At 32.7% G+C, this 17,547-nt stretch overlaps 3 protein-coding genes and 1 long non-coding RNA gene across 5 annotated transcripts; 2 read left to right on the top strand and 2 right to left on the bottom strand.

Moving 5' to 3' along the window:
• Positions 1-666: 666 nt before the first annotated feature.
• LOC114178164 (uncharacterized) lies at positions 667-6,952 on the top strand. Of its 2 annotated transcripts, none has more exons than XM_028063913.2 (9): positions 667-1,142; positions 1,881-2,039; positions 2,569-2,646; positions 3,253-3,333; positions 3,848-3,937; positions 4,014-4,157; positions 5,509-5,616; positions 6,241-6,292; positions 6,386-6,952. In XM_028063913.2, the coding sequence occupies exons 1-9, from the start codon at positions 807-809 to the stop codon at positions 6,412-6,414; spliced, it is 1,077 nt and encodes a 358-aa protein (XP_027919714.1). In that variant the 5' UTR covers positions 667-806; the 3' UTR covers positions 6,415-6,952. The 2 variants fall into 2 exon arrangements, with proteins under 2 accessions (XP_027919714.1, XP_027919713.1); XM_028063912.2 differs by having other exon boundaries at positions 742-1,142; positions 3,845-3,937.
• Positions 6,953-7,382: 430 nt separating this feature from the next.
• On the bottom strand, positions 7,383-9,642 carry PRIN2 (Serine/Threonine-kinase). Its single transcript, XM_028063914.2, has 3 exons — positions 9,330-9,642; positions 9,131-9,226; positions 7,383-7,808 (listed from the first exon to the last, which is right to left on the bottom strand). The coding sequence occupies exons 1-3, from the start codon at positions 9,591-9,593 to the stop codon at positions 7,614-7,616; spliced, it is 555 nt and encodes a 184-aa protein (XP_027919715.1). The 5' UTR covers positions 9,594-9,642; the 3' UTR covers positions 7,383-7,613.
• Positions 9,643-10,300: 658 nt separating this feature from the next.
• LOC146887852 (uncharacterized) lies at positions 10,301-12,264 on the top strand. The gene is made up of 3 exons (XR_014993321.1): positions 10,301-10,703; positions 10,808-10,855; positions 11,220-12,264. It is a non-coding gene; the product is annotated as an uncharacterized LOC146887852 (long non-coding RNA).
• Positions 12,265-13,079: 815 nt separating this feature from the next.
• On the bottom strand, positions 13,080-16,327 carry LOC114176572 (uncharacterized protein At4g14342). The gene is made up of 4 exons (XM_028061652.2): positions 16,182-16,327; positions 15,954-16,039; positions 15,706-15,829; positions 13,080-13,499 (listed from the first exon to the last, which is right to left on the bottom strand). Exons 1-4 carry the CDS (start codon positions 16,185-16,187, stop codon positions 13,452-13,454), a joined length of 264 nt encoding a protein of 87 aa, XP_027917453.1. The 5' UTR covers positions 16,188-16,327; the 3' UTR covers positions 13,080-13,451.
• Between the last annotated feature and the right edge of the window lie 1,220 nt (positions 16,328-17,547).

Genomic DNA, 17,547 nt, shown 5'->3' with positions numbered 1-17,547 from the left:
TTCAAAGTTTGATTTTACATATTTTTATTTTTAATTTAGAGATATAAAATTGAATTTATCTTTAAAAAGATTAATTTTTTTAAAAATTATACTTTATAGTATTACTTGTTTTAATCATTTTAGAAAAACTAAATTAGAAATATTTTCGAGTATAAGGCCGATATTTGTAGAAAAGGTAACCCTAATAGATACTACCTATACTTGGCCTAACCCATTCTAGAAATAATTTGATCCTCAAATTAGAAGAATAAACAAGATAGTAAATTTGTAATAATGAATCATCCACAATTTGAAATTGTCACCTATTTTATATTATTCTTAGTAAATTTCTACATGTCTTAGCCTTTCATGTTTCTTTAACAAGTTATTACTATCGCATAGCAATGGAAGAAGAATTTGGTTAACAACTCAATTCAACTCGCCAATCACAGACCATGCAGGTACACTCTCTTTTCCCAATTTCTTTCCAATATATGACCTGGGTGAATTAGAGAAAATTAGTTTTCAAATTTCCCCAAAATTCATTCTCAATTTTTTTTAAGTGGAAAAATACTTTTCAGAAACTAGAATTGAAAATTTGTTGGGTTCAGTAACCCTGAAAGTTCTCGAAAACAGAACCCGACCCGTTTAATGTTAAATAGCAAAACCCCACACCACACCACACACATTCTTTTAGTCATTCTTCTTTCACTCTGAAGTCCCAAATTCCAATTCACAGTTACTTTGCAAGTTACCACGCAGTTACTCTCATTCCACCATGCATTTTGCTCCCATTTCTCAGCAACCAAACGCCACCTGACTCTGTCATGAACTGCTTCTCGCTGCTATCATCGTACACCGCCGCCGCCGTCGGAAGCGCCGCTCGATTAATCACCAACCGTTCCCCTCACTGCTGCTCGTTCCCGACGTTGTTAGAGTTTCGCGGAATTAGGTCTTTCCGTTCAGAATTCGTGTTCACCACTCGCTGCTTTTCCACGAAAAAAGGGCGCAAAACTGGTTCTAGTTCTTCTGGGTTGCGCAAGGCCGAACCTGAAGCACCAGTCATGGAGAAGGAGAAGGACGCTTTCTATGTCGTTCGGAAAGGGGACATTGTTGGAATCTATAATAGTCTCGCTGATTCTCAGGCTCAAGTTGGATCTTCTGTAATTTTTCTTCTGAACCCCTCATCATATAATCTTGGCTTGAGTTTAATTTTCATATTCGGTAGTATTAGAATCGTCTTATATAACTTTTAAATGATTATTAAAAGTAAACAATCCTATTCTACACGATGAAATGTGATGAATGACACAGTAAGGACATTCTAGTTAAGTTCAATTTATTCTTACTCTTCTTTAAATGACATGATTAAGTACTTGTGACTGTTTTGAAATTTTCTTGGGTAGCAAAATTGTTAAGTGAGAGGAGTGTTTGATTGCAACTGTTGAGTGGTTTGATTGAGAGCTACTATGCTATCGGGCAAATTATTCTTATTCCCTTGTGATTTCTTGAAAGTTCACACTTTACCCCTGCCTTTTTTAATGCCTGCCACAACTCCTGCAGGAATACATCGGTAATGTTTTCCTTTGATAACAAGGTTACATTGTCAAGATATAATGTATTTCAGGGTTACCATAATCATTATTCGTTAGATAGCAGGGATTCAGTTGACATTTGCCAGTATGTTACTGATCTTTGTGAGCATGTTTTTTCTGTTAGCATTCAAAATTCAAATTGCCTACCTTTTATTGTGCTTCAACATTACTCTTCATTTCAATGTGTGATTATTATCTGCTTGGCTTGATGCAGAGGCTATATCTGTTTTGTGCTATTGAGGATAAGTTATTACTTTTTTCTGTCGTAGTAGGCTTAAATATATGCTTCCTTGTGTCGCTGGGTAGGTTTGCAACCCTCCTGTTAGTGTGTACAAGGGATATTCGTTGTCAAAGGACACTGAGGAATATCTTGCCTCGAATGGACTGAAGAATGCATTATATACAATTAGAGCTGCTGATTTGAAAGAGGATTTGTTGGGCATGCTTGTTCCTTGCCCTTTCCAGGTAAACAGCTGTTGCAATGTATTTGAATTTTAATTCTTTTCAACAAATGCAAGGTTATCATTAGCTATATATGCTTGATCTCAAAGGCAGCATCCTTATTTTGAGTTGGTGATGTTTACTAACTTTTAATAGCGGGGGAATTTGAATTGATGATAAAATATGTTCTCATAATGTAAATATCTTTCACATTCATATTACCATGCATTGGTGATTGATGGGAATAAGTCCTCTTTTACATGAAATTTTAACTAGACAAACTTATATATAGAATGTTTTAAATTCATAGGTTTTGTTCCTTCTTGATTATAATTTTACATACAAAACCCATTCTGTGGTTATACTATGAAGTAGGTAATCGGTTGTTGCATTTAAAAAGCTTGCTAATAAAGATATTAATCTATACTTATAGATGGCATGGCACATTTTGTTTCCTTGAACTGTGTTTTCTCCACAGATATCCTCTAAATTTCCTTTAAAATTTGAGGTTTGTTAATCAAACTAATAAGAAGGTTTATTATGTATGTCCCAGGAACCTCCTACCAAAGAGGGCAAATCAAATATGGACGTATCTAAAAAGAGATCTTTGGGAGTGCTTGGACAGGACGAGGTGAGTTCAGTACAATTTGAAACTACAACATCACTATCAGGAAGGCAAAATTCCAGGGCTATGTATCTGTTACTTACTAGCTATCACTTTTGTTACAATGATCAGTCATATGCATCTACCAATTCTATTACTTCCATTGGAATTATTTAAATATTCTTATGACATCCTCTCAAACCTTGTTTTCTTTCAACCATCTTTGTAAATCATTACTTTATGTTATAGTTGACTGCATGGGATTGCATATCATGGAATCTTATAATGGTTTTGAAGCATTGTATAATGCTATATAAAATTCGTGTAGTTGACGGTGCATAGTATGTCATAAAGATTTAACTTATTAAAAAACTTAGGTCAATGTTTGGTAGTAGGTAATAACTCGATAAAAAAAAGATTTAGAGAACAGCTTTACTGGACTATCATCTGCATCGGATACTACACTTGGTTTCCACCAATGAAAACTTATTTCTAGAGTCTAAAGTCAATTGTAACATGAGAAAATGTAGTAGCTCTGTGTGTAATGTCTGTGAAACCAGTTGTTTTTACTTCAGTGCACTGTCAAAACTTGTTTTTAATGTAACCGTTTTAATACATTTATTTCCTTTGCAGAAAGCAATAGTTGAAGATCCCTTGAGAAAGCAAGTCAAGTTAGATCATAATGCTGTAACCGAAGCACCTTCACAAGCAACTGTAAGTTGAAATCATATTGATGCTCATGTATTCAAAAACATGTTTGCATGACACTTTCCTATTTCCAGAAAATTATACTTGCATCTCTTGCAAAAAACCTTCATCTGGTTCAGAATCTGGCAATCTAAATTGGTAAAGTTGAAACTGATGAACATTAGTATCCACGTAATTTGCAGAAGAAGCTCGTGTAGAGGCTCAATATGCATGGTTTGGTAAACTGAAGAAGCCAAGATGCTAAGTTTTGAACCACTGGGTGTTTTCTAATTGATTTATAGTTGAAGGGGGCTTCTATGCATTTTAGCCAATAGTTATCAATCAATTTTATTGCAGACTGACTTTATACTGTGGTCATTTGATGGCTCTGTTGTTGATCTCTGTACAATATGGAGTGAAATGTTTAATACTTCATCAACTCATTTGATGCTTTTAGATCTCTCTTATTCTGGCATTATGTAGCCTCATAGTTGCCTACCCTTTTTTTGGTTAATCAAAGTTATGTATCATTGTGCAGCAGACTTGTATTCTTGAGTTTGATGGTGCGTCGAAAGGAAATCCTGGAAAATCTGGTGCTGGGGCTGTTTTGCGAGCTATTGATGGAAGTTTGGTAGGCATTTGATGTTTCTGTATCTAGTCATCATTAGTATAAAACTTTAATCTCTTTAACTATTTTTACTTTAAAGATTTGTAGGTTACGTGAAGGTGTGGGTGTGGCAACTAACAATGCTGCGGAATATCGTGCAATGATATTGGGAATGAAATATGCTCTTAAAAAGGGATTTACTGGTATTCGTATCCGAGGTGATTCCAAACTTGTTTGCATGCAGGTTGGTTATTTTATATTATTTTCTATGTATTTTATTCTAGCATAGTAGCATTATTAAAGTTCTAATGACATTTACATTCCTTCATTATGTAATTCTATGCCCTTGGATTCTTTATGTAATTGCTCTTTTTAGGACTCTTTGATTTAAATATTCACATGAAAATTATATGCAAAATGGAACTTGAGTGTTTACTCAGTTACATATCACCGGAACCTCCCCCCACTTACAAAATTCACAATGTCTTCCTCGAGTGTTCACTAAAGCCCCACACTGGTCCACTTCTGTCAATTGCTCTACCTGCTGAAGTTGTTGACAAGGACCCAGTCTTTGAAACACTGAAAATTCTTGATGTGGATGAATGTCAGGGTTCACGTTGTGGTCGACCCATTCCAACATAGTTATGGGCCTTGGGTCAGAAGATTTATTGTAGGAGAAACAAAGGAAGGAAAAAAAGGTCGAGGCAAGGGGATTAAAATTCGAAATTGGTCGGGGTAATTAGTTATCCACCACTTGTCATTCCTTTACAGGGGAAAAGGTAAGTGGGGTTGGAGGGGGTTTTACAGTTCTTACTCTTATTTTGTAGTGGAAAAGGAACATTGTTCTGGGGTATTGCAGTTTCTTCTGCTGTAATGCATAATTATTCTAATAATATGCAATTTCTATTATGTTTTATTTCTGGTTTTTGGGCACGAACCAAAACAGCAGGTTCTCATTTTAGTGGACTGTGCTATTATCCTAAATGAGTTCCACCTTGAGGAAATATTAATGGCCTTTCAAGGCCCAAATGAACAACCAAAATATATCACCTATAGGATTTTATTTGTTCAGCGAAAAACAAGTAGAAAACTGCAGTTAGTTATTGTAGTAGAAAACTGCAGTTAGTTATTGTAGCAGAATTACAGACAATTCTGTAATTATGGGCAACTAAGAAAATATTGTACAAAGAAGATTGCATTTTTTGCATTCGGCCTATTTTCTTATAATCCTTCTTATACTGGCAATATATATAGATCATGTTATTTATATTGGTATACAGAGTCTCACAAATTTTTGTATGCATCATGATTTAAATCCATTTACAGTTCATCATATGAATCGTTGGCTTGCTGAATTGTATTTAGTTGTGCGATTAGATTTGCAAATAGTTGATTGTAACAACTATGAATGTGGGATAAACCACATGACAGCAAACTGTAATTATCCGTTGGATAATATCAACCAAGTACAGGACAAGCATCGCATTTCATCTATATGATCTCCTATAACCTTGTTTCTTTACAAGCGTTTGATCACTGATTTCTGTTATTTATAATTTGCTTCTCTTCAATTTTCACGCTACTGCCCGAAACAGATTGATGGTTCCTGGAAGGTCAAGAATGAGAACTTGTCTACATTATATAAGGTGGCAAAAGAACTGAAGGACAAATTTTCTTCATTCCAGATCAACCATGTTCTAAGGGTAGGTATAGTTTACTGAACTATTGATGTATATGGATTTGCATCTTGTTTGGTATGAGTTATTATAACTTATTTTGAGAAATAATTGTTTATTTTTCAAAAGATCTCTTAGCAAGCAGGCAAAAATAATTATATTTTGAAAATAAGCCAAACCTGATACACAATTGTACATTATCCAAAAAGAGAAAATTAATGGTCTCTGAAAAGCTGATAAAAGTATAAAATGAAGCATTGAAAAACTGAATAAAAATTGCAATAAGGTAATGTGTCCTGTAACCTTCTTAATGGCGTGATTTCTCTCCCCCTTGATTTTTGTGCTTGCGAAACACAAATAAGTTGTAGGAACAAGTTTAGTCCAAGTGGTCATGCCATTAATTATGTAACACTACAAAAATTCAATGAAAGAAGAATCGTTTATTGCATCTGCTCTGCTACAGAACTGTTGTACTGAATTCTAGTATATACACCATCCCCTGTTTGGTAAAACGTGCTTTCCTAACGTCAATTTTTTGATGACTTTATGAGCATTATTTCCTTGTTAAATTTACTAGATAATCGAGCCTTGCATTTTAGAATTGTATACGTAAGCATTGCCTTAAAATAATTTTCTTTTTACCTTGTGAAGAACTTCAACTCTGACGCTGACGCTCAAGCAAATTTGGCTATCAACCTTGCAGGTGAGGTCTTGAGAATCCTTAATCTTTTATATTCATTCATCTCTTGTTTAAATGCATGTATTGAATCATTCTAAGCTTTCGCTGTTTATACAGATGGCCAAGTCCAGGAAGAGTGTGTGTAACTGCTGGGTTGGATTTGTTGCTGGAAGAAGTCCGCAATTTGAAGTGTCTCTGTTCTTTAATTTATTGGCTACACGATTATTCCGCAACCAAACCTCCGGATAGGAAATGATTAGTCCTCTACTGGTCCTGGCTTAGCAGTTATGCAACTTATAGCCTCAGCGTTTTCAATTTCCATAATTTTTGGGCCGCAATGGAAGATTCCCATTACGACTTATCGACACTGCAATCATATCAAGTTGAGTTCGTTATTTTCATTTTTGAGCATACGGAAGATCAGAATATCATACAGTCTAAAGAAAACACGATTCTTGTTCAATAACGCCAATATTATCACGTCTTATTTGAAAATGTTTTTCATTATTAATTTTGTATCTATTCAGGCTCTTTCAACTGCGCTTTAGCTCAGTTGCATTTAGAATCTCCCGTCATCTGATTTACATGGACGGTAGTGTTTAAATTATTGTAATAATATTCTGTAAACCAATGCTTTCAACTCTACTAACCAATGAAATTGATGTTGGGAGTATATTACGGTTAGTATTGATGTGGATCAGTTTAGATAGACACCATTCCCTGTCTGTCATGGTGAATGGTGCTCTTGAATGCTTCATCATTCAAACTGGAATTGCCATAAGTAGTAGTGAGATAATGCTTTGAAAAAAAAATTATTTTCGGTCATTATTTCGTATTTCATGCAGACAGGGAGTGAAGTCCATATTGATTTAAAATAAGATTATGAGTGGCTATACAAGCATTGTCAGGTGCAGCTATACATTAACATTTTGTTACGAGTTAAATTAGCGAATTAATATCTTTGTAATAACTATCGAGAATAAGAGGTAGGTATCATTTGCTAAAGAAATAATCTAGTTGTTTGTTTAGAAATAATTAATACCAAATGGTGAGGAGTTAAGGCAGTGTTTACAAACATTGAAAACGAGTTGAAAAGAGAATGAAAGCATGGTAATGAACGATTAAACCTCTATCCGATTTTGTTGTCCATCTTAGGCTCAGATTATTTTATCTCTTCTCGGTAAAAAGAATACACGTTCTAATATAAATAATTGCTAATAACTATTTCAAAATCAAGTCTCTCTCCAACTCTACCTATCCTAGACCAAAAAGGCACTAAAGAAATAGACACAAAACTGCTCATTTAGGTCTCTTACAGCATAAGCATACATGAGGTACCCTATTACTATTTCTTATCAGTTTTATTCCATTCTCTCCAGTCTTTGTCCACATTATTTTGTGCCCAAGTGATAGCAGCACGTGCAGCTATTGGTCCACCAGGAAATCCTTGCTCGTTCAGGGTATCCGCCATGTCAACAAAAGGAAGGACCAAGAGTGTACCAGGACCTCCATACTCTGAGTGTAAGAAAGTGCTAAAAATCTACTCCATTAAACATTTAATCACACAATTCAAAACAGGGTTAGTATGAACACAAATATTTCATTAGTCAACTCAGCTCAAAATAACAATGTGGTGCACAAAGACAATCCATACAGAATAAATCAAACATCCCTATGAAAGCAAAACATATCAAATTGGCTGGCATTTGGAATATTGCACAAAACTATTAGTTGAACTGAATTCAAGCAATATGAAAGACAAATTCTGAATGAACCGTTCCAATTACTAAAATATGGTAATATTGACAAAATAGACAAATAAAATCACATCTTCCCTATCTTCTTTTCCTGGTTGTTTGAAAGTCCTTACAGCGTCAGCTCCCTAGTTTCATAAGCTAAGACAGGAGTTTAACTCAGATTGAATAATTCCATAATCTGATAATAACAATAGATGAAACAAGTGCAAAAGCTGAAAGTAAACCAAACTAGAACACAACCAACCTTGTTCTATAGTCTTGACAGATTTTTTATTGTAAGAAAAAACTATCACGGGTTTCTATAACATACACATAAAATCTCTCTTACGAACATAGTTATCAATTTCAAATGCCAAAGAATAGAAGTCAGACTCAAAAAAATATAGCATGATTAAAAGTCAACGAAACAAACAAATTCAAAAGACTTTCATAATTCAAATACATGTCATCATAAACATTCAATAAAAAGAAGAGTGGGTGCTGCACAGAGAAAAGAACAGGAGAAGTTGAGGGTTTAGAATGAGATGTGTAGGTAACTACATCCAATGAGGGATTTTCCAAATTCAGAGATCTCAATTAAGCTGTGATTGAGGGAAAAATGAGCTTCCGGAAAGCCTCACTCTAGAGTTGTCAACTTGTCATGATATGATTGCTATTTGAAAATGTAGTACTAGTTCAATATATATATCAGAAGACCTTAGTTCATATGCTGAGAGCAACCTAAGGTATAATTCGCATCACTTCTGGGTGACTAAGATCAGAGAAACCAAAAACTAAACCAGTAAATATCTATACAGGATCATTCATCACTTACTTCTCCAATAAAGGTGCACAAATACATTGCATGCAAGGTGATAAGAAATGCTTTTAATGATTCTTCAGCATGCTGAGAAAACATGCTACTATAACCAACTAATCATTAATCTTATTCCTGCTCTCTACTTCAAAATAGGTATTATGGGTTTCTTTCTTTCCCAAATTAAAAAAAAAAAAACAAAAACTAGATAACTCAACTTAAAAAAGAGTGAATAAAAAAAATGAGGACAACCAAATTAACTAAAGAAAAAGGGTTTAGTAGGGGACATGAAGCAGGAAACCAACGAACCTCAGTGCAAATTCCTACAACTTCCTCAACGGATTCTCCATATATATCCTTTTTTGTAAGCTTTTGGAGAAGGTGGCTTTTGAATTTTTCCGTCTCCTGAAAAAACACAAACAAAAATAGAAAGAAATTGGAAAACGAAGTTAATTTATTAGTTAACAAATACAGAGAAGAGAAGCCAAAAATGGAAGAGACAACTCACGGCATCTGCGAATTCCGGAATTGGGTCGGGGAATTTGTACTCAGCAGCTCTGACAAGGAACCTTTTGGTGGATGAAAATGGTAAAGTTGGGAACTTTCTTCTTCCTTTGACAGAAGGAAATGAAAACCTTTGCTGTTTAAATGTGGCAGAGGTTGAGATTAAGCGGGGTTGAGAGAGGCACAATGGAGTGGCGGAAGGAAGCAAAGAAGAAAAAATTGAAGAAGAAGAAACTGAGAAGGGTAGAAGAGAAGCAGAAGAACTCATTCTGCAAACCGCCTCCTTCGTTATCTCTTCGCTAGTTCTTACTTCTGTTCATAAGCTAATATATATTATCAATTTTTTTAATATTTTCCAAAATTAATTAGATTTACCAAATATATAATATTCCTTTCAAATTCATTCGATCCATCCCTTTATACATAATAACAAAATATTTCCCAAATCAAAAGTTAAATCTTTAAAATATAATCAGCAACTTTCTAGTTGTTAATTAATTTTTTATTATGTAATTATTATTATTGTTAAAGTATTTAATTGCTTTATATATAATCATATGAGGTTTTATTACATCTAAAATCAAATATTCTGTAAGATGTGAGGTAGATGTTTCGTATTTATATTTATATTAAATATATAATTAATGACTTACATAACTAATTTTGTTTTTTTACTATAATTTTTTCCTATCATTCTTAAATTTTTATTTTGTTTGGGTTCATACTTTTTTTAATGATTGAAAAGTAAATATAAAATGTTTAGCAATTATCGAAAATATTTTTATCATTTGTTTCTCAATCATTTAAACACTTTAACTCTAATACCTTTATTATTTTTAGTTCATACGAATTTGAATTTTCTACTATTCTTCTTAGAATTCTCTACTCTTCTTTTTTTTTTTTTTTTGTTATTTCAAAATACACTTATATTAGTTTTAAAATTTTAAAATATACTAAATTATCTGTACTCACTAACACAAAAAAGCCCTATAACGTCACCCATATAACGTCTGTCTAGAAAAAGTCCCACGTTAAAAATGACCGGTGGCATTTTTGTAAATTATTTGACTTTTTTAATGTCTGTCCATTTCAACACAGACGTAATTTAACGTTTGACCCACAGTACCCCGACGTTATGTAAAAATTATCGTTTGAGCTCTCTGCCCCCGACTTAATTTAACGTCTGACCCACTCTGCCCCGACTTAATTTAACGTCTGACCCCCTCTGCACCGACGTTAAGTAACGTCTGACCACGCAGCCCTGACGTCAATTTTTGGGTTTTCTCTACGCGAAACGCATAAACCCTAATTGTTTCGTTGCGCCACCAATTTTTCGCGAAGCTTCTTCGTCGGCAACCACCATTCCGAGCACCTCCAGGTAAATTTTGAACGTTTTTCACCACCAAACTTGTTGGGATTTGATTATGGATTGATTTTAAGTGTTTTGAACCGAATATTTTCCGTTTTCATCCTCATTTGCAGTGTTTCGCGATCCTTCCCATTGGTGACCATTATTCCGACCTCCTCTAGGTGAGTTTCGAACATTTTTCACCACCAAACTAGTTGGTATTTGATTGTGGATTGATTTTAGGCGTTTTCAACCGAATATTATACGTTTTCATCCCCATTTGCATCGTTTTGAGATTATTTTGCTTGTTATCTCTTTTTCATTGTATGTATGTAATTGCTTGTATTTTTTATTTGCAATTATAATTTTTATCTTAGACTATTTTTTTTAGTTTTTTTGGCCTATTTCTTTTTTTAATTGAATTTTTATAATAATATTTGTAAAATTACGAAATAAAATTATATTTATTGTTATTTGTAAAATTGGACTAATTGTATTTGATTTTTTAATATTATTGTTGCATTAATTTTTATTTTATGTATGTAGATTTATTATAGATTCATTGTGGACCAAGGTCGATCTGCCGTATATGGATTCATTGAACCTCAAACCATTCAACCTTCGGGAAACTCACATGACCACATCAAACTTTATTTGCAAACATGGATGGTTGAGTCAAATAGAGAGATCTACTTTGCGCCATACATTGATGCGTATGTTTTTTTTCTAGTAATATTTTATGAAGTATTATTAATTATTTCTGCTAAGTACTTGTGATTGACGGTAGGTATCATTGGCAACTATGTGTCATCATTTCAAGACAATGCACGGTTGTATGGTTTTATTTATGCAATAGGAAGATTCCATCTACTTTGAAAAACATGTTACAAAAGTAAGTATTAATTTTTTTCAATAACCTATGTATCTACTTAGTTATAAAAACTAACATATGTTTTATGTTTCCAAAATTTTATTAGAATTGTGAGTAAGCCTAGAGGCCAACAACTTAAAGTATTATATTCAAAGGTTAGAACTCATTTAGTTTAAAGTTATTAATTTTTGTATGTCAACTTATGACTTTGATATGTGTTTATTTTATTTGTAATGTTTAGTGTAACAAGCAAGAAGATTAATGGGAATTGTGTATATTAGTTTAGAATATATGTTGAAACTTAAGTGTTATTAGATATAACTGTAACTCCATAATTGTGCTGAAATTATTATGAAACTGTTCTGGAAATTTGCTGATTTTCAGGTGTGGGAATGTTGTAAAAACAACCAAATTAAAAAAAAAAACAGAGCAGATTAACGTCTGGTGGTGCTCTGACAGACGTTATTTAACGTCTGAGCTTACTGTGGCCGACGTTATTTAACGTCTGTCAGAGCCCAACAGAAGTCAAATTGCTCTGTTTTTTGGTTCCATTTAGCGCGAAAATTGACGTCTGCTGCTTTTGGCCCCGACGTTGGATAACGTCGGACCCCTATTGCCCCGACGTTAAGTGACATCTGTTTTGTTTTCCAACGTTATTTTAACGTCACCCAGTACGACGTCGGTGTTTGGACAAACGTCAAAGGTCGAAAATATCGGACGTTAAAAGACTTTTTTGTGTTAGTGACTAAAACACTATTTTTAATGTTAAACAAAGAATAACACAAAAAAAACTCAACACTCAGCAGATAAACCAGATTCTAACTCTAAATTTATTGTGACTTCCAATTGACGATATAAGAAGTAGAACACATATCTCCTTTATATTATCTCTATGTAGTAGTCATTTACAATTAGACATATCTACTTGATAGTATTTTGATTGGGCACACTTATCTCATCACAAAGATATCTCTAATCTCATGATCTTTGAGCACCAACATCTTTTCATAAATTTTTACTTATCATTTGTATCTCATTACAAAGATATAATTCCTTGTCATAAAAATTTTAGTAACTTTTAATTACCAATTTCAACTACATTTGATGGATGGAAAAACATATTTCAATCATTCAAAATGTGTTCCCAATCATGTTCCAAAATCAAATAATAATTATTTTGAATAGCCCAAATTCCTCCAAATCTCAAAGAAAAATAACCAAAAGATAAAGAACCAAAATATTTTTTTTAAAAAGATTAAAGGTAAAAATGAATGTAACAAATAAATATAAAATATTAAAAGTATAATTTAAAAAAAAACTATATATCATGGTAGGTAAAATAAGTCAATATTTACTAAGGTGATATATTAATAAAACAAAATACAATTTATATTAAAAGAATTAGGTAATGCAGAGTTACAAGTTCTACACAAATTTGGGTTTGAATTATTGAAATTCAGAAGAAAACAATTATTACTAAGATCCGTTGCTGAGTGGTAATATTAATTAACTTATATGATCTAACTTGCCACATATTCTGATAAAAACTCAGATATTAACTAACAATTATACATGCAAGCAATACACTTAGCAAGTAGTGTACCTTGTTCCTTGAGTTCAAACTCAAAATGCAACATAAAAATTGTGCATGTTATGAAAGTCATTCAAGGGAGAATCACATTTTCTTGGATGCCACCATTTAAGAAACACAGACAAACTTACGATTCAAGAATAAACTAAACTTGACATATCTTGAAAATTTTCCAAGCTCCTTAACAAATACTTAAGCACCCACAAGCTAAAGAAAGATCACTACAATATGTAATCAAGGCCACAACCATCTGTTTCCTCCATCAGATAACACATCACAATAAAATGTGAAAGGCTATATAAACTGTACTGTGTGATTAATCCTCTTCTCTTTCGGGAGGCAAACCACAAGGCAGGAGCATTTTCTGCACAAAAGATAGAACTTGTCATATAAGGAATAGCTTATGACGGACGAGTTGTAAACAACGACACCAAAGACAAGGTTAACATGACAAGAAAAAATCAGAGAAGGGTCTCGTGCTATAAGTACTCTTTAGATAATTGTAAATTATACTTCTTGCTAATTCCTTTCAGAATTCTAAGGTCCCCTACCTCTTGATAGGATTAGGATGAATAAACATGTTGCAGGTTCAGACACACCACAAAGCTCTGTTCCGTAATGTTTTTCCTATACCATATCTCCAATTAAGAAGCTTCACATTGCTCAAATGCTACCTAATTGTGGTATTGGGTGGTGTTTTTCCTATCCCATATCTCCAATTAAGAAGCTTCACATTGCTCAAATGCTACCTAATTGTGGCATTGGGTGGTCACTGTTATGAATGTATGTGTTGAAATTATGATGTTTTATTGAGCGAAGGAAGAATTTGAATAATACCCTATTCATATTGGGATGTTTTACAGGTTTAATTATACACAAGCATTAAGCCTCATTTATCTAATTATGCTAACAATAGACTCTAGATACTAAAGAGCACATAGCTTCCTAAAGACAGCATAAACCCCTCTAAGAAGATAAGACAATCTAAGATGAGATGCGGTGAGATATTGTAGATATTCTATAGGATAAAATCAAGATACTGTTTGATATTTTTTATGATACAAGAGTATGATCCATCATGTTAGATCTACAACCCATATTGGGCCTGAGACCCATTTCCTGCCTCAACATAATATGGTGGGTAGGATCCAGAGAGTTTATTTGAGAAGGAACAAAAATAAGCACTGGTTAGTTAGGAAGTTAATAAGGCAAGAGTTAGGTAGAGTGCAGAAAATTAGTGCAGTTGATTGAGAACGATAATTGTAAACTGAGTATTCTCGATTAAAAAAAAGGACATTCTCCGTGTTCTCATTCTCTATAACAGAAACCTTTTCCATTATTCTACCACTTCAGTCTCTTTATACATCACTCTCTATAATTTTAGCTATCTTTCACTCCAACATTCAGAATGTTCAGAGCAACATGCCACCACCGATTTGTGAGGTTTACTGAGAAAAAAACTGAGGCAAACCTTTTGCACGTTTACAGTGCGTAAGCTATAGCCTGGTTCTCATGGTTACAAAGGAATGCAAAATTTATTAAACACAGTCTTACATTAGTGTTGGGAAATTAAGCACAAGCTCACTGGGACAAATTTAAAGAAAAGACAAGAATGCTAAGAACACCATTCACAAAAATAACACCCTCCAAAAAACAGGGGTAATTAACAAAGAGTTGTAAATAATTATCACTCGTACTTAGCAGATGAGCAAGTTGCTGATTGCAAATAATCAGAACATGGTAAGTCCAAATGGGATATTTCGTTGAATAGACAGATAAAAATCCCATAATTAGGATATTGGGCTACAAGTCTGATTATGCATTTGCTATATAGAAACCAATGACCCTTGAATTGATAATAGAACATGATAGTGCAAGCAGTCTTTACAAATTTCCTTATTTGATTACTTGTATCCTAGTTATCAGAAACAACACTCTCTGAAAAGAAATAGCAAACTAATAAGCAAGTAACATTTATCTATAGTTCACAGAACTATGTACCTACAACAAATTCACATATAAAAATGGAAAAAATAAAATAAAAAAGGACAGCCTCTCTAAAATAACAGGATTAGTGGTATTCAAAATAACAATAATAAAGGGATGCAACAAGGTTACGAAGTTCACTTCCTCAATAAGCAAACAATAACAGCAGCACTCAACAACTTTATCAGAAAAGCATTACAAGTAACAAGTGATTTTCTTTTCACCTTTGTCCCAAAAGCCCATAGACAACCTGTTTGGTTGAAATATATTTAACTCTAAAATAATGTTAGCAACGCACTCTTGTCTATGCTACTGGGCAAAATTAACATTCAGTTACACTAGTAACTGTTCCCACTCCTCGTTCATGAACTCTCCCAATACAGTAGAACACTGAAAAAAATAATGTATTGCTAGCATTTATCTTTTATTAAGATGACAGTGAAACAAACTAGTGGATATAGATAAAGACCTGATTCAATATCAGAGGTAGAAGACAAGACGCCTCTATTATAAAGTAGAACAAAAAATGAAACTGAGTTGAAGGGAAACAAAAGAAAAAAGTTATGTCCAGAGAGAAAGATAACCTGCATAAAGCTATAGCGTTCCCTTCCAATAGATTCATTTTCAGCAATACCAAAGTATGCCAGTAAAGGGTAGTGGCCAATATATGATGCATAGCTATCACGTTGAATGTTCACTGCCCACTCACTGCAAACACATACAAGCAAGAAAAACAAACAATTGGCAAATAATTTATATAAAGAATATAAAAAAAAAAAAAAAACAAATTGAGAATGAATTTTAGGGAAAAAAGAGTGAGAGCGAAACTGACAATCTGTTCAAATCCGCATGACCAGTTCCAACATATTTGGCTTGGAGATGCTCGAGCTGAGAGTTGATATTAAACCTATCACTGGCCTGCATAAAACGCCCAAATTAATTTTTGTATAAAAAATTCAAAAACCCTATTTAACTCCAATTCACCCAGGGATCGGAAAATTGAAAATTAAAATAAAAAATTGTATTGCAGCCTCGGGAATAAATTGGTAAAAGAGTGTACCTGCATGGTGTGTGATTAGTGGGTTGAATTGAGTTGCTACGAACCAAATTACTCTCCCAATGCTTAGGGATAGATATAGCTGGGAAGAGAGGGTTCTGCTTCACCTGCAAATCATAGATACGTGCTTCTTCATTCCTGTACAGTGTGGTCGGTTATGGTTATTTTACAATAATTAAATAAAAAATATTTTTTTACTAAAATAAAATAGTTGTATAGTTTTTTATTGTTATTTTTTATCTAATATGATAAATGTGTATATATCTATATATCTATATATATATATATAAATGATTTGAAAGTTATTGTAAAGACAAAAGATATAAATAATAAAAAATTTAAAGAAAAGAATAGAGAGATATAAATATTTATTTAAAATGATATCATATTAAAAAATTCAATCAGGATTTGTCTAAATAAATGAATTTGATGGTTTAATTTATATTTCTTATTTTATTATAAATTAAAATTAAAATTATCAAATATATTTAATTATAATACGAGGTTTAAGGTGACATGTAAGGTAACTAAGTAAAGTCATTATATCATTAATAAATTATAAAAGTTAAATTAAATTTAATCGTATTTACTCGACTTCGACTGAAGTTACATCTTACGATAGAAGATTTGGACTTTGACAACAAAAATTGGAAAAAAGTAAATCATATCAAATTTATTACAAAATTATATAAAAAATTTATCATAAATTATTTTTAATTTTGGTTGAAGTTTCATGTAACTTTTTCTAGTTTTCTCTGCTATTTTTTTTTTTGAAAAGTTTGTTCAGACAGAAATGATAACATTGGTTTCATTTCATTTCTTTATCCTGTATTTTGTTTAGTTGTAATACGATAATGAAACTTATACCTAGGAAAATGTGACTAATATATTTTTAGAATGTATTATTTTTTTACACTGTATTGTGTTTTTTATAAATATTTTTTAATCATAATTTGCAATAAGTATGTCTTGTGTTTAAAAATAGGAAAAATATGTTTTTAGTTCCTGTAATTTCAGTTGATTTTGTATATGGTTTCTGCTTGAAACTTGATCACTGTTTATTTTTTGTGCTTTCAAAACGTCTGATTTTCGTTCTTATTTTTGGACGACGTTAAAAACCTGCTTGGGTGTCAAACGGCGTTCCACATCAGTTGCAAATCTTTTGACACCTGTGTAGAGACATCATTGACACGTGTTTTAAGAAATGAAGTAGGTTTTATATTTATGTTATCTTGGTAATTTAATATGTTGTGTGTTGAATATCTATATCATATTGAACCACTTAATAGATGTTCTGTGCTGAATATTGCAACACATGTTATGGACTACTTAGTAATGGATGACTTCATGCCAAAATTTTAAATAATTA

Source organism: Vigna unguiculata, chromosome 3 (assembly GCF_037176805.1).
Source record: "Vigna unguiculata cultivar grain cowpea cultivar isolate G323 ecotype 2 chromosome 3, ASM3717680v1, whole genome shotgun sequence".
Classification (NCBI taxonomy): Eukaryota; Viridiplantae; Streptophyta; class Magnoliopsida; order Fabales; family Fabaceae; genus Vigna; species Vigna unguiculata.
The sequence above is the reverse complement of the archived record's forward strand: the minus strand, read 5'-3'. Positions and strand labels throughout refer to the sequence as shown.